The 16226-nt window shown below is 41.0% G+C and overlaps 1 protein-coding gene across 1 annotated transcript in view; it reads right to left on the reverse strand.

Annotated features, from left to right (window-relative positions):
* Nucleotides 1–16226, reverse strand: part of CSMD1 (CUB and Sushi multiple domains 1) — a 2896277-nt gene that overhangs the window by 698900 nt on the left and 2181151 nt on the right. Inside the window, exon 27 of the mRNA XM_030195161.1 lies at nt 12346–12537. Coding sequence (XP_030051021.1) covers nt 12346–12537 — 192 coding nt within the window. The remainder of the gene's footprint in view (nt 1–12345; nt 12538–16226) is intronic.

Consider the following 16226-nt stretch of genomic DNA (forward strand, 5'->3'; position numbering starts at 1 on the left):
ATCCTCAGCTGTCTAGCATTAGTGAAATATTTCCGCTCTGGCTAAGATGACAACGAAGGAATCAGGATTCAGATATCCAGAAGCCTAAGAAATAAGATGGGAGAGGTAGAATATATTGCACTAAATTGAAAAAAAAAAGATATAATATGCATCTTTGAGACCTGGTGAAAGGAGGATAACCAGTGGGACACTGTCATACCAGGTTACAAATTAAATCATAGTGATAGGGTGGATTGAATTGGTGGAGGGGTAGCATTGTATGTTAAGGAGGGCCTTGGATCAAATAGATTGAAAATTCTGCAGGAAACAAAACACATCTTAGAATCCCTATGGATTGAAATTCCATGCGTAAAGGGGAAAAGGATAGTGATAGAAGTGTACTACCATCCACCAGACCAGGATGAGCAGACAGGTGTAGAAATGTTATCAGAAATTAGGGACGCTAACAAACTGGGGAACACAATAATAATTGGTGATTTCAATTACCCCAGTATTGACTGGGTAAATGTAACATCAGGGCATGGTAGGGAGGTAAAATTCCTTGACAAAATCAAGGACTGCGTTATGGAGCAGCTGGTACAGGAGCCAACAAGAGGAGGAAACATTCTAAAACTAGTCCTTAGTGGAGCGCATGATCTAGTGCAGGAGGTAATGGTGCTGTAACCATTTGATAACAGTAATCATAATATGATCAGATATGATACCGCCTCTGGAGTAAGTACACACAGGAAATCCAAAACATTAGAATTTAACTTTCAGAAAAGAGACTGATAAAATGAGAAGAATGGTGAAAAAAATATAGAGGAGCAGCTGTGAAGGTCAAAAATTTACATCAGGCATGGATGCTGTTCAAAAATACCATTCTGGAAGCCCAGGCCAGTTATATTCCATGTTTTTAAAAAGGAGGAAGGAAGGGCAAGCAACATCCAGCATGGTTAAAAAGTGAGGTGAAGGAAGCTATTAGAGCTAAAAGAAACAGCACTCTTCAGAAAATGGAAGAAGGATCTGACTGGAAATAATAAGAAACAGCATACGGAATGGCAAGTCAAATGCAAAGCGCTGATAAGGAAGGCAAAGAAGGATTTGAAAAAAAGAATACGTTGGAGGAAAAAACATATAGTAAATGTTTTTTTAGGTATATTAAAATCAAGAAGCTGGCAAAAGAATTAGTTGGACAATTATGTGACCAAGAGGTAAAAAGGGCACTCAGGGAAGACAAATCCATAATGGAGATAATAAATGAATTCTTTGCTTCAGTCTTCACTAAGAAAGATTTCGGAGAGATACGGATGCCAGAAATAGTATTCAAAGCTGACGAGTCAGAGAAACTGAATGAAATCTCTACAAACCTGGAAGTTGAAATAGCGCAATTTGACATATTGAAGGGTAGCAAATCACCTGGACTGAATGGTATTCATCCCAGAGTACAGATAGAATTGAAACATGAACTTGAAGAACTGTTGTTAGTAATATGTAATTTATCTTTAAAATCAAGCATAGTGCCGGAAGATTGGAGAGCGGTCAATGTAATGCCAACTTTTAAAAAAGGGTTCTAGAGGTGATGCGGGAAATTATAAACTGGTGAGCCTGATGTTGGTGCAGGGTAAAATGGTAGAGACTATTATAAAGAACAAAATTACAGAGCATATGTGCTTTACAGAAGCCTGACCTACAAAAAAACTTCATTCCGCTGCACCAGTCAGTCCTATGCCATCTGCTGGAAACACAGAAATACTGAAATGTTACAGGCTGCACCACTCTTGTAGCAGTGATATCACCTGAATTTCAAATATCTCTGCCTCCCATCTGCTGGTACAGGGACACAACCCTTTGGTTTGGACTGGTATAGCAGGATGATAATGAAGCAATACTTCTTTTTCTAGAAAAAAAGTGCCAGTACTCACATAAAGGATCAGCTTTTTGGTGACTATGGCTCCACTCAGTGGCTTAGGAAGGGGAGGGCAGGAAGGGCGGTCCGCCCCGGGTGCACACGCTCTGGGGGTGCCGGCCCTGCTGGTTCTCTGCTCTCTCTGCCCCGGAACAGGTTACTTCCTGTTCCGGGGCAGAGAGAGCAGGGAACCAGCGGGGCCCACGCAGCTCCAAGTGACGTGCACTCAGGGCGGATCGGTCCTCCCGCAGGTAAGAATGCACTCCGGGGGGGGGGGGGGGTGCGCCACAGAGGGGGGGGGGGGGTCATGCCATGCTGCACCCGGGGGGGGGGGGGTGCGCAGCGGCGACCCACCCCAGGTGCCATTAGCTCTCGCTACGGCACTGGCTCCACTACCACAGTATCCCTCAGCAATACAAATATTACACCAATCCCTAGTACACTAACACACCTCTTATTGGGAAACAGAACAAACAGAATAATTATCTATATAGAAACTACATGTCAGCAGAATACCTCACCCTAGTCACAAATGCAGAACATGGATACAACCTCATTAAATACAAAAATAAGTGACTACAAATTAGAAATAGAAATATTCACACAAAAAAATGAACTGGAAACTCCAAGAAGCCTCATTCATGTCAGCATCTCCCCTATCTTCCCTTCCTTTTCCCCCCATCCAAGTTCAGCATCTCATCTACCTTCTCTATCCGTACCTTCTCTCTGCCCTGTATAAATCTTTCTATCTCTTACCTTCTCCCCTCTCTGTCCATCACTCTTCCCTTCCACCCCTCCCCCCATATCCAGAATCTCTTTGTCCCTTCCTCTTCACTTCTCCCTCTGTTCTCATCCCCCTTGGTCCTTCACTTCTTTTTCATTCACCATTACTATTACCATCGCTACTGCTGCCATCCTCCCAGGTCTACAACAGACGTGTAAGTAAAGAGCAGTGCTGGGCCCTGGAGCCTGTGCACATACTCAGTGTCTGCTAGTTAATACCCATTTGAGACAGACTTCATGTGTCAGAGGGGGTGGGGATGGCAAGCATTGAGCCCTACTTAGACCCCAAGTTTCACAGCTATTTGTTATTTTGCATCTTAGCGTCTCCCTTGTGTCTTTTGGAAGAGCCTATCTTCCCTACTCTTTGGTTGGTGTGTGTTTTATTTCGCATCTGCCAGTTCTCAGTAGGCATATTTGACAGGCTGGAAAAGGTGTTGGTACTGAGTACTAGCTCATACCACCTGAGAAAAAGCCCTGAACAAAGTATGATCATTGGCTTTAAAAGGCTTACTTAAAAATATTTAAACAATCATGCCTTAGTGTTAATATTTAAATACTTCAACCTATATCTCATTTGTTATGCAAATAGAAAAGAATCTAAAAGCACAGGCAAAGCAATAGAACTCGATATATATTTAGAGAATGAGAATTTTTTTGCTTACTTTTGCAGTAATTTGAACAGTGTTTGTGAAACAGTGCCCAATGCTATGCTAAATAACAGACATCTCTAATTCTTTTAAAACAGGAGCAACTAACAATCTGTCAGCTCCTATTACTTCAGTAAGGAACTGCAAATGTTGAATGTTTTTTGACGAGTCAGCTTAAGGTTAAAACATAAGACTACTACTGAGAAAGTTATAAAGTGCCGGGGCATCACAATCCATTAAATAAACATGAATGGCTGTCTGACAGTGTGCAGAATGCTAAAAAGTGCAGCCATTAAACTCTACCATTCCTCTGTATATTCAAATAAGTGCTTTGTGAGAATTTTAAAGGCTGTATATCATGACTTTATAAGACCTCTGAGGATTTCATTACTGCAGTGCATATAACAATAAAGATTATTTTAAACTGCAAAAATCCCTCAAGGTCACCCTGAATAAAGGACACATTAAATATGTGCATGCCATTTGACTCAACTTTCTTACTTAGCAGATTAATTAAAAAAAAATAAACAGACTATGAAGAAATGCAAATTAAAATGTTAATTACAAAAGCATTGGATTTTCTGTTATTTTGTTGAAACTTAATACTGCAGAACATTTGATCCTGATAATCCAGAAATTGAGTTAGTATGTTGAAGAGTCCTAATTTCCATTCAAAGCTATTTAACTTGAGACTGTTCAGTGCCAGGAGCATTCTTTTATTGGAGCATCTACAGTTTGTAAAGTTGGCATACAGTCAATAACTTAGACTGGTCTATTGCAATGTATTTGATGTCTTCTTTTTTAAAAAGTCATCAAGTTGACAGATTTTTTTGCAGTTAGCAGTTTACCACAGAGGTAAGGGAGGTTAGAATGTCAGGAGTTCAGTTTCTTGCCAAGTCAGGAAAAGTAAAGTCATATTATTTCAGTTAAGTGGATGATTTTCAAACAGCCTACATTGAGTCACTTAACCATGCCTATTTTTTCAAAGGGGGATTGTATGTGTTCTTTTGCTTTCAGACTTATTTAGATATAAAGTGTGTGCAACCACTTATACCTGATTTTTGTGGGGGGGGGGGGGGGGGGGGGGTCAATTTTTGCTGGAAAGTAATGTACACGGATTTTAAACAATGCAAAACATGGCCTATTTTGACCCGTTTTATAAAGGCAGAATGTAGGTGTTTATGTTTATTACAAATTTAGAGCCTTTTTACTAAAGGGTTGCTGCGTGACAACCCAGAAGTACTGCCAGCACAACACAGGTGTCTGTGGTAGTTCCACCCCAGAGAGCGCTATTTCCACAGGGGATTAAGTGCAAACTTACCATACTGCCATTTCATTTTTGGCTAATTTCACTCGCTTTGGTAAATGGGGCCCTGACATGTGGCAAATACAGCTGCTGTCGTTAGTGCAGGATCCCTTTTACTGCAGGGCCCCTTAATATATTGTTTAACTTGGATAGACCAAAGCATTTACAATTTTATACAATAAAACATTAAAAAAGAAAAGAATTAAAATACATATCTTCAGAACTATATTGACAGGATAGACTTATATACACTCATACATAGATCATTTGTAGAAATCATTAAAATCATTAGAAATGCATGCATTTTAACACACAGAGACATCAGTATATCTGTGCACTAGGAACAAAAAAAAAGGCAAAGATCTGCCACAGAAATGGCAAATCAAAAGAAAAAAAGCAGATCAAAAAAGACAAAAAAATAGAACAGGAGGGTAACAGAAGAAGTGGTTTATTACAAATTACCCGACGTGGCCACATTTCGCCCTCAGGCTGCGTCAGGGGTAAAAAAACTAATAGGGGTAAAAAGCAAAGTGAACCCCTAAAAGTAGTCATACAACCACCTTACATAAGTGCTTCCCAAGCTTAATCAGCAAACTTCACAATGCTATGTTGACTGGCAGCATTATCATAATAAACCACTTCTTCTGTTACCCTCCTGTTCTATTTTTTTGTCTTTTTTGATCTGCTTTTTTTCTTTTGATTTGCCATATCTGTGCACTAGTACAACAGTCTACATTAAAGACCTCTTTAAACATCAGGGTCTTCAATAAAATTTTAAACGTCTTAAAATTTTCCTCCAAGTGGACATGGTTGGGGAATTGATTCCATAAGGAAGCTTGTGTCTTCGTTGAACATAACCTAGCTCTTCATAATGATGAAACTATCAATCTATGATTACTACTATTACTACTACTATTTAGCATTTCTATAGCGCTACAAGGCGTACGCAGCGCTGCACAAACATAGAATAAAGACAGTCCCTGCTCAAAGAGCTTACAATCTAATAGACAAAAAATAAAGTAAGCAAATCAAATCAATTAATGTGAATGGGAAGGAAGAGAGGAGGGTAGGTGGAGGCGAGTGGTTACAAGTGGTTACGAGTCAAAAGCAATGTTAAAGAGGTGGGCTTTCAGTCTAGATTTAAAGGTGGCCAAGGATGGGCAAGACGTAGGGGCTCAGGAAGTTTATTCCAGGCGTAGGGTGCAGCGAGACAGAAGGCGCGAAGTCTGGAGTTGGCAGTAGTGGAGAAGGGAACAGATAAGAAGGATTTATCCATGGAGCGGAGTGCACGGGAAGGGGTGTAGGGAAGGACGAGTGTGGAGAGATACTGGGGAGCAGCAAAGTGAGTACATTTATAGGTTAGTAGAAGAAGTTTGAACAGGATGTGAAAATGGATAGGGAGCCAGTGAAGGGTCTTGAGGAGAGGGGTAGTATGAGTAATGCGACCCTGGCAGAAGACGAGACGGGCAGCAGAGTTTTGAACCGACTGGAGAGGGGAGAGGTGACTAAGTGGGAGGCCAGCAAGAAGCAGATTGCAGTAGTCTAAACGAGAGGTGACAAGGGTGTGGATGAGGGTTTTGGTAGAGTGCTCGGAAAGAAAGGGGCGGATTTTACGGATGTTGTAAAGAAAGAAACGACAGGTCTTGGCAATCTGCTGGATATGAGCAGAGAAGGAGAGAAAGAGTCAAAGATGATCCCAAGGTTTCGAGCTGAGGAGACAGGGAGAATGAGAGAGCCATCAACAGAAATAGAAAACGGGGGGAGCGGGGAGGTGGGTTTGGGGGGGGGGGGGGGAAATGAGAAGCTCGGTTTTGGTCATATTTAATTTCAGGTGGCGTTGAGACATCCAGACAGCAATGTCAGACAAGCACGCTGAAACTTTGGTTGGATGCAAGGTGAGATATCAGGGGTAGAAAGGTAGATTTGGGAGTCATCAGCATAGAGATGGTAGGAAAAGCCATGGGATGAGATTAATGAACCAAGGGAAGAAGTGTAGATAGAAAAGAGGAGGGGACCAAGAACAGAACCCTGAGGTACGCCGACAGGCAGAGGGATAGAAGTAGAAGAGGATCCACCAGAGTGAACACTAAAGGTGCGGCGGGAGAGGTAGGAAGAGAACCAGGAAAGGACAGAGCACTGGAATCCAAGTGAGGACAGGGTATCGAGAAGTATGCTGTGATCGACAGTGTCAAAAGCAGCGGAAAGATCAAGAAGAATGAGGATGGAATATTGACCTCTGGATTTAGCCAGTAATAGGTCATTGGAGACTTTAGTAAGCGCAGTTTTGGTTGAGTGGAGAGGGCGAAAACCAGATTGTAGTGGGTCAAGAATAGCATGTGAGGAGAGAAAATCAAGGCAGCGGCAGTGAACAGCACGCTCAAGTAATTTGGAGAGAAAAGGAAGGAGGGAGATGGGTCGGTAATTAGAGGGACAAGTAGGGTCGAGTGAAGGCTTCTTAAGGAGAGGTGTGACCACAGCATGTTTAAAGGCAGCAGGGACAGTCGCAGTGGAAAGTAAGAGGTTGAGAATGTGACAGATAAAAGGAATAAGAGCAGGAGAGATGGCATTAAGAAGGTGGGTGGGAATGGGATCAGAGGAACAGGTGGTACATTTTGAGGAAGAAAGGAGAAGTGTAGTTTCCTCAATAGTAACTTCAGGAAAGGAGGAAAGGGAATGAGGGGAAGGAGAGAGAGGGGAACGGACTAGTGGAGGGAGAGGTGGTGAGGTAGAGAAAGCAAGGTTTATCTTTTGAACCTTGTTGTGAAAGAATTCAGCAAGGGTCTGAGGAGATAATGAAGGGGGAGTTGGGGGAGGGGGCACCTTGAGGTGAGAGTTCAATGTGGTGAAGAGAAGTCGAGGATTAGAGCCAAGAGAGTTGGTCAGTTGGATATAATAATCCTGTTTGGCATGTAAAAGAGCAGATTGGAAGGAGGTCAGCATGAACTTAAAGTGTAAGAAATCAGCAAGGGCCCGAGATTTCCGCCAGAGGCGTTCGGCAGAGCGGGTACAGGAACGTAGGTAGCGAATATTAGAAGTCAGCCAAGGTTGGGGGTTTTGTACGCCTTACAGGGCGGGTCATCAAAGGTGCAAGAGTGTCTAAGGCAGAGGATAGAGTATTGTTGTAAGAAGAAACAGCCTCGTTGACAGACGTGGATGGTGCCACAGTAGAGAGGAGGTTTGAAACATGGAAGGATAGAGATGAAGGGTCAATATCGTGAAGATTCCTAGATAAATTAGATAAGATAGGACGGGACTGGGAGGGAGGAGATTTAAGTGTGAAAGTTATAAGATGGTGATCAGAGGAGGGAAGATCAGAGGCAAGGAAACTAGAGGGTGAACAGTTGGAGGAGAAGATGAGATCAAGACAGTGACCATTTTGATGAGTGGGGGAGGTGGAGCATAGTTGGAGATTAAAGGAGGACGTTAAAGCGAATAACTTGGAAATATACTGTAAGAGTTGGAAGGATCATTAGCAGGAATATTAAAGTCACCAAGGATGAGAGAGGGGGAGGAAGGATCATGGAAGAAGGCAAGCCAGGCGTCAAAGTCACTGAGAAAGGATGAAAGGGACTTATCAGGGGGACGATAAATGACCGCTATTCGAAGAGGCAGAGGAGAGAAAAGGCGGATAGAGTGGACTTCAAAGGAGGAAAAACAGTGAGATTGAGATGGAAGAAGGGGTTAAAATCTGGAGGAGGGAGAGAGAAGTAGTCCAACACCGCCCCCACGGCCAGCAGGGCGAGGAGTATGTGAAAATAGATAACCGCCATGGCACAGGGCTGCGACTGAAGCAGAGTCATCAGGGCAGAGCCAGGTTTCTGTTATGGCGAGCAGATGGAGGTGACACGAGATAAAGAGGTCCTGGATATAGGCGAGTTTGTTACAGATAGAGCGGGCATTCCATAGGGCGCAAGAGAAGGGCAGAGAAGAGGAGGGGAGTAGAGAAATAGAGATGAGGTTAGAGAGGCCGCGGTGAGATCTGTAGAGTTGGGATAATAGTTGGTGAGGGGGGCCAGGATTGGGATTGATGTCACAGGCTGAGAGTAAGAGAAGGAGTAAAAGAGAGCTGAGGAGAGTAGGAGAGGTGTGGCCACGAAGGCGTCGAAGGCGAGAGGTATTTAGGTGGAATGGGGAAGGCAAAATGGACGGAAGAAAGAGGCGGAGATTAAAAGCCAAGAGGGAGGAAGAGGGTAGGAGAGAAGGTGAGGTGATGAAGTTGATGGATGGGCAGTGAGTTCCTGTAGCGGAGAGAGGTAGGGGGTGAGGGAAAAGATTAGGAAGGGACAGGGCTAGGAAGAGAATGTGAATAGGGGCCATAAATGACTGAGGTACTTTATCAACTGGGAAGAAGATTAGATGTAAAGAGAAAAATGCCCCGGCACTTAGAGCGGAGGCTCTGAGTGGATCGGAGTGGACCTGGGTGTCACCCCGGAGAAGGCTGTAAGGATATGCAGATGAGCTGCAAGTCCTCCACAGCACCTGAAAGGCAGCCGGTGGTAGAGCTGGGCACCTCTCAGCTGAGGAAAGGCTTACCAGGGGTTAGGCCGAAGCCAGCATTCCTCCCCCTGAGGGTCGCCTGACCCTGATCTTATAAAGACCTCAAAGCCTTTGCAGGTATATACAGAATAGTTAGCACTTTTATATGTTTTCAATGTTTTATTTATATGGAATTCAATTAAGAAGCATATAGGGTCAGATTCTATATATGGCACCAAAAAAACTCAGCACCGAAAAAAAAACACGCTTAGCTATATTCTGCAAACCTAACCTAAAGTTAGGCGTGGTTTATAGAATATGCATAGCTGCCATCTCACCACTAAAATTTAGGTGCAGCCATTTACGCTAACTAAATATTAATGACAAATGGCATGTGGCACAGTGGACAGTGCAAGTCCCTTGATAAAGCCGGAGAGCGAAACGGGCCCCCATTGGGAGTGCTGGAATAAAGTTAAGTGCCTGAAGTTGTTTTGTGAATGTTTTGAGATTTTCCATTCAAAATTGAAAATTATAAAAAATACACATGAAAAGGATATAAATAAGATGGAGGCTTTTCTGACCTATGATTAAGCAGGTTGCCCATTTAGGAGGTCTTTTATTAGCTTGCATTATCTGTAGTAGGGCCCATTTTATTCCTAAGGGATCTGGCTGCAGATAACTCAAGCTAATCTTTAGTAAAATACTCCCTTTGTACTAAATTGTCTGTACTTTGGCACTGTGCACTGGGGGCTTCTGAGGCCTTTTCCTCCTAGTTTTTTTAAATATCATGAAAATACCACAGAAGTACTAGAACAAAATTAGCACAGGCTTTTGTTAGATATATGGTATTCTATAACATGGAGACTAATCGTGATGGTGTGTAGTTTGAAAGTGGGCAGAGTCTGGAGCTCTATGGTCTGTGTAAATGGTTGTGCCTAAAATATACATGAATGTATGCTATGCTGCTCTACTATTCTATAAAGGAAAATAGGTGCCTCCCTTATTTTATTGAATAGGCTCTAAATGTTGATATCCCTTTATAGAATTTCCCTTTCATGTGGGTATCTGAGAAAATGTGAGATATTTACCTACCCAAAGTCACATGGACAATTAGTGGTAAAAGCAGGATGTACACCCTGGTTTCCCTGGGTCTCAGTCCATTGTTCAAACCAATGAGTCAGGTGCCTGGATCTTTTGAAAAATGAACTATACATGTTTATTTAGCAATGCAATCTGTATAATTTGCACTGGCCCTTGACTTGAGGGAAACACTTTTGATAGTTATTAAATTGTCAAGGGCATCCAGTCAGTAAACAAAAGGGATGTTTACTATAGTACACTAAACAGCAGGGGTCCACATTAATGGCTATCACTCGCTAACATAGGCAGTGTGTTAAAAACCCTGACCTAACTACATAACTCAGTTTAGTGTGGGGTATGGGTGGATAATAGGCATGGCTAAGGGTGGATTAGTAATAATAAATTCTAATTCTAAGACAGTGCATTACTGCATGCTGTTGGGTCTGACAATAACATAGGTGCACATGGAAGGAAATTCTATAAAGAAGCACCAATAGGGAGCCTAACTGGAGTCAGTTGCTGCCCCCATTCAACTGGAACCCTCTTGCTTTAAATTCAAAACCCTGCTAAAAACCCACCTTTTCAAAAAGACCTTTTTCATTCAGCTAGGCCCAAGCAGACTGCCAAGGATCCACTGACCTTATGGTTTGCTTTACTGCATTTTCTCTATTCTCTTCTCTATTTCTTTTTTCCTTTTTCTTCAAAATTAGCATTCTTTTTAACTTTTGTCCATGATTTTTTTATTGATTACTGTAAATCGCTTTTCACGTTTTTCTAAAAAAGTGATTAAAGTTTAATACATCAATTCAAATAAAGTCTATTCTATAATGGAGAGCAAAGTATCTATGTTCCCTTACAAAGTATTAGGAACTGCAATAAAGTTGGTGTTTTGGTTCTGTGCCTGTTGAAAAAAACAAAGAGAAGGTTGTTCACATAGAACAGAACTAACCTTAAAGAAAGGATGTTTTGCAGGTTATTTCTCTACCAAAATGAGTATTGGCTTGAGGATGGCTGTCTAAGAAACACAGCCAGCTGTCTTTAAAGGTTCTAGCCTGATCAGCATAGAAGGGGGAAGAGTAGCCCTGCATTAACTAGATCAGGGGTTCTCAACCCAGTTCTTGGGACACACCTAGGTAGGCAGGTTTTCAGGATACCTATAGTGAATATGCATGAGATAAATGTAGGACATACAAATCTATCTCATGCATATTCATTGTGGTTGTCCTGAAAACCTGCCTGGCTCGGTGTGTCGCAAGAACTGGGTTGAGAACTCCTGATCTAGGCTACTGCAGGGATTCCCTTAATTAGCTAGGCCAGGTGTGTCCCGAGGACTGGGTTGAGAACCTCTAGCATAGAAGCATATGTAATACAAAAATCCTAGCCAATAATCTGAAGTAAGGTAGGATGAGGGGACTTAACTACAGTGTTTACATTGAGGCTCACAGAGCAAGTACTACAATAAAACCACAAATTAACTTAAGAACTCCATTAAAAGAACAGACATATCTTTCATACCAAAGATAACAACAAACCACAATCAACATATAGCGATCACACAAAACACATAATATAAAACAAACCCCCTAGCAATAAACAGGAGTAATTTAGGAACATGAGCTGTCAACCCACTAAGGTATAGCAACTTCAGCTGGTAAAAGCTATTTGATAATAAAAAGTTTTCAATGCTGTATGAAAAATGGACTATGATCTTTCTAGTCTGATTGGCTGTGGTAATGAATTCCATAACACTGAGGATAAAAAGTAAAAATCTGATGTACAAGTTGATTCCCATCTAGCCCTGGATGGCGAGGGTAGAACCAGCTTATTGTTAGTTAATGAATGAAGATTTTGAACGAGTGTGTATGGAATTGTCAGAGCTGCAAGATGTCTTAAGCTTTGTCTTAAAAGTGTATGACTTCTCAGTGTCAAAGGATAGATATTACTCCATCTACTTACAACTGATAACATATACTATCCTGAGAACACATTTCAAACCTTTTGAAACACAACGTGAATGTATGCCAAAATACTTGGCAAATGTAAATCCCTTCTATTATTAATTACTTTCAACTTCTCTGTTACTGCACTGAGAGTACACTGATTTGAAAATTCAGGGAGGATGATATTATGCTTAGACTACAAATATTTTTCACACAGTATAATACCTATACATGTTGGAGGGTCCGGTTGCCAAAAGAATCGATTGTCGAGCTGCACACAGGTAATTTTAGCTTTCCCTTGTAGCTGATACCCAGGGTCACACTGGAAGTTAATAGTGTCGCCAGGCTCTCTGCTATCACCATATTTGCTGCCATTTTGTGGAATCCCAGGATCGTTACACGTGGATGCAACAGATGCTGTAGTAGAAAACATATGATATAGAAAGTGATATGAAGCACGTTTTAATAAGTGCACAATGTAAATCTTTCTTAATATTTTTATCAGTCAACATTAGAAAACAGATTTTTGACATTTGAGTACGGCTTTGTCTACTGGTGTGCATCTTGTCTTTCTTTGGGGCCCTTTTACTAATACGCATAAGCATCTATGAGCGCCCAAAACATGCCAAAATGGAGTTACCGCCCAGCTACCGCGTGGCTCTTATGGTAATTTCATTTTTGGCTCGCATCCAATACGCGCATCTGAAAAATAATTTTTATTTTCGGATGTGCATATTGGGCATGCACCAAGTGGCATTTGACGCGTGTAGGTCATTACCGCTCGGTTACTGTGTGAGACTTTACCACTAGGTCAATGGCGGTAAGGTCTCAGACCCAAAATGGACGAGCAACAATTTTCATTTTGCCGCATGTCCATTTTTGGCAAATATTTTAAAAAGGCATTGGAGGGTGATAAATATCAGCTGTTTTATGGTTGGGAAATATTGGATTTTCATTGTCTATTCAACCTAGCCAGCAAACAAGCTAATAATTCCTCTGAATATAATGAATCACTAGCTTGTTTCCTATGCACTACTATAAATCTTGGAATATATGCCTGTATATACTATCATCCTTTAAAAAATTATGGACCCTTTTACTAAGTACTTGAACTTACAAGTCACATGGAGGGGCATTTTTGATATGACATCCAAGTCAGATTTTGGACATTTTGTGCTAAACGTCCCAAATCTGAATAGAAAACAACCATTTTTGAAACTGTAAAACATCTATCTTTTTTTTGTTACATTTGTACCCCGCGCTTTCCCAGTCACGGCAGGCTCAATGCAGCTTGCATATTATATACAGGTACTTATTTGTACCTGGGGCAATGGAGGGTTAAGTGACTTGCCCAGAGTCACAAGGAGCTGCCTGTGCCTGAAGTGGGAATTGAACTCAGTTCCTCAGTTCCCCAGGACCAGATTCCACCATCCTAACCACTAGGCCACTCCTCCACAATAATACTGTAGACCTGAGTATAATATCTGAGGATGTCATAGAGGTTGGTAAGTACTATTTTTATTCACATTTTTGCTGGGTGGGAGGGGGTCAGTGACCACTGGGGGAGATGTCACGCCTGTGGGGCAGCACTTTACAAAACCAGAACACTGTACCAGTGACTTCATGGTAAGAATCTTAAAAGGGAACTTTAAAACAATACAGGAACATAAGACCTTTGAAGTCAGAATGATTAAATATTTTGATACCCACCAGACAGGACTTAACAAAGATCTGGGTTTTCTAGCCCATTATAAACCATAAAATTGTATTGCTTTGTCACCCTCCTGTCTCCATACATATCTCACCTGTTCCTCTTCCTGACTCTCACCTATCCACCCCCATCCTGTTAGACTGTCACTGGAATGCTTTGATGTTTCATTTATATATACTGTCATCTACCAACATTTGCTTATTTCCGATCTGACAAAGAAGGGCAACCTTCGAAAGCTAATCATGAAATGTATTAAGTTATGTCTAATAAAAAAGGTATCATCTTATTTTCTTTTCCATGTTTTATTTTGTTTTATTTCTATTGACTACCACTACTGGAATTTAAATTGGTCAAGTTATTTTGTTTTGTTCCTCTGATCTGTCACAACAGTAGATTTATGTTATATTTCGATTCTGTATGCATTGGCATTGTTTACCCTTTCTCCAAATGTTATATTGCCACTTGCTGACCTTTATGAGATACTGAATCAACATCATAACAATGGCATAAACTTTATTCTGACTGGGTACACTGCTGAGAAAATCATAGGAGTTTTCTCCTGAGATAGATTTTGCTTTTAGTGGATAGAACTCTCTGGGGCTCACAGTTCTGCTTCTGCCTTCTGCTCCAGTTCAACCTTCAGCTCTAGAGCCTTCAGGAGGCATTGCTTCTTAACCAGCAATTCAGCAGATGTATTCCAGTAATTCAGCAGTCATTCTCTGAGGATCCAACAACTCTTAAAAAGTCAGACTCTAAGACTGTCATTCTTGATTCTATTCACAAATGTCCCCAATGTGCCAGTGAATTCAGTAACAAACAGCCATTCAAATAAAACAATTACCAACTTCAATGGTACAAAATGAGTTTAGAGAGGAAAACAGATCTCAGAACTATCATAGTCTTGCACTGCATATGGGGGTATAAGAAGGACTTTGAGATACAATCACTGGTCTTAAAAAAAAAAACATCAATCAACAATACAACAGAGTAGAGTGAAGTACACTTATGATACCTACTACTACTTCTGCCCTTTTAAAACACCCAACCTATTAAAAAAAATGATGCCAACACTTATTGGCATCAAAACTAAAGGGACTTGTGGCCCTGAAAAACAGGATATGCTACATTCATGCTTTAAATAAGTGAGTCCCAATCTACCTCCATATTTACCCTCCTAGGATAAATTGTGTCTAAAGATACATTTTTGTTCCTTGTAATTAATAAGATGATATTTATCCCCTCCCTCCCATTGCATGACAATTTGGTCTATCATACAACACTTAATATCTGAAATGATATGCCCTTTATTCCTTGAATACAAAATATGTATTACTTACCAATGGCAGCTCTGAAGTACCTGATTTTTAAAGAAATGGGATAAAAAACAATGCTTTCATAAGGGCACAGTTGGCAAAAGCTGGGCTTACCATCATTTTAAATGTTTAAAAATGTAACCGAGAGTGAAGTGAAGCTGCTGCTCTATACAGCATTGCTTTTTATCTCATTTTTTATCAGGTTCATAAGAGTATTATATATTTTGTATTCAAGTTCCTTATGAGATATCTCTTGCAGTACTGTTTTATCTACTTGATTTTTTAGAGATTCTTCTTTGTTTGTAGGCAGTCTTGGGAACCTGTTTTACTAGCAAGGGGAAGTGTTGCTCTATCCCCTTGTTTGGTATACACTTAGGGCCTTGTTTACTAAGGTGCACTAGTCTTTGTAGCATGTGCTAAAAATTAGCGCTAGTGTTTTTAGCACACGCTAAAAATTAGCACGCGCTAATGCTAGAGACACCTATAGGAACATATGGGTGTTTCTAACGTTAGTGCACACTATTTTTTAGTGTGTGCTAAGAACGCTAGCATGTCTACAATGTGGCTTAGTAAATAGGGCCCTTATTTTTGTTTCACAGAGACTTATCGTGGTTTTGATTCACAGCGTTTTATGTATGTTTTTGTGCACTTTTAAATAACACCTTCAGTAACGGTATCAGTGGTCCTTTGGTACCTGCTAACTGGTTCACATGTTTTACACTTCTTTCATTTATCTAGTACTCTTAACATATTTATGTTATTTTAATATTGGAAAGCTTATGTTGCATTACTGCATGTTGTATTAATACATGTATTGGAAAGCTGATTTTCTGCATGCTTTTTGCCATACTGGGACAGACCAAAGGTCGATCAAGCCCAGCATCCTGTTTACAACAGTGGCCAATCCAGGTCACAAATGCTTGGCAAGATCCCAAAAAAGTACAAAACATGTTATTCTGCTTATCCCAGAAATAAGCAGTGGAGTTTCCCCAAGTCCATTTTAATAATGGTCTATGGACTTTTCCTTTAGGAAGCCATCCAAACCTTTTTTAAACCCCGCTAAGCTAATCACCTTTACCACA

This window comes from Microcaecilia unicolor, chromosome 3 (genome assembly GCF_901765095.1).
Source record: "Microcaecilia unicolor chromosome 3, aMicUni1.1, whole genome shotgun sequence".
NCBI classification, from domain to species: Eukaryota; Metazoa; Chordata; class Amphibia; order Gymnophiona; family Siphonopidae; genus Microcaecilia; species Microcaecilia unicolor.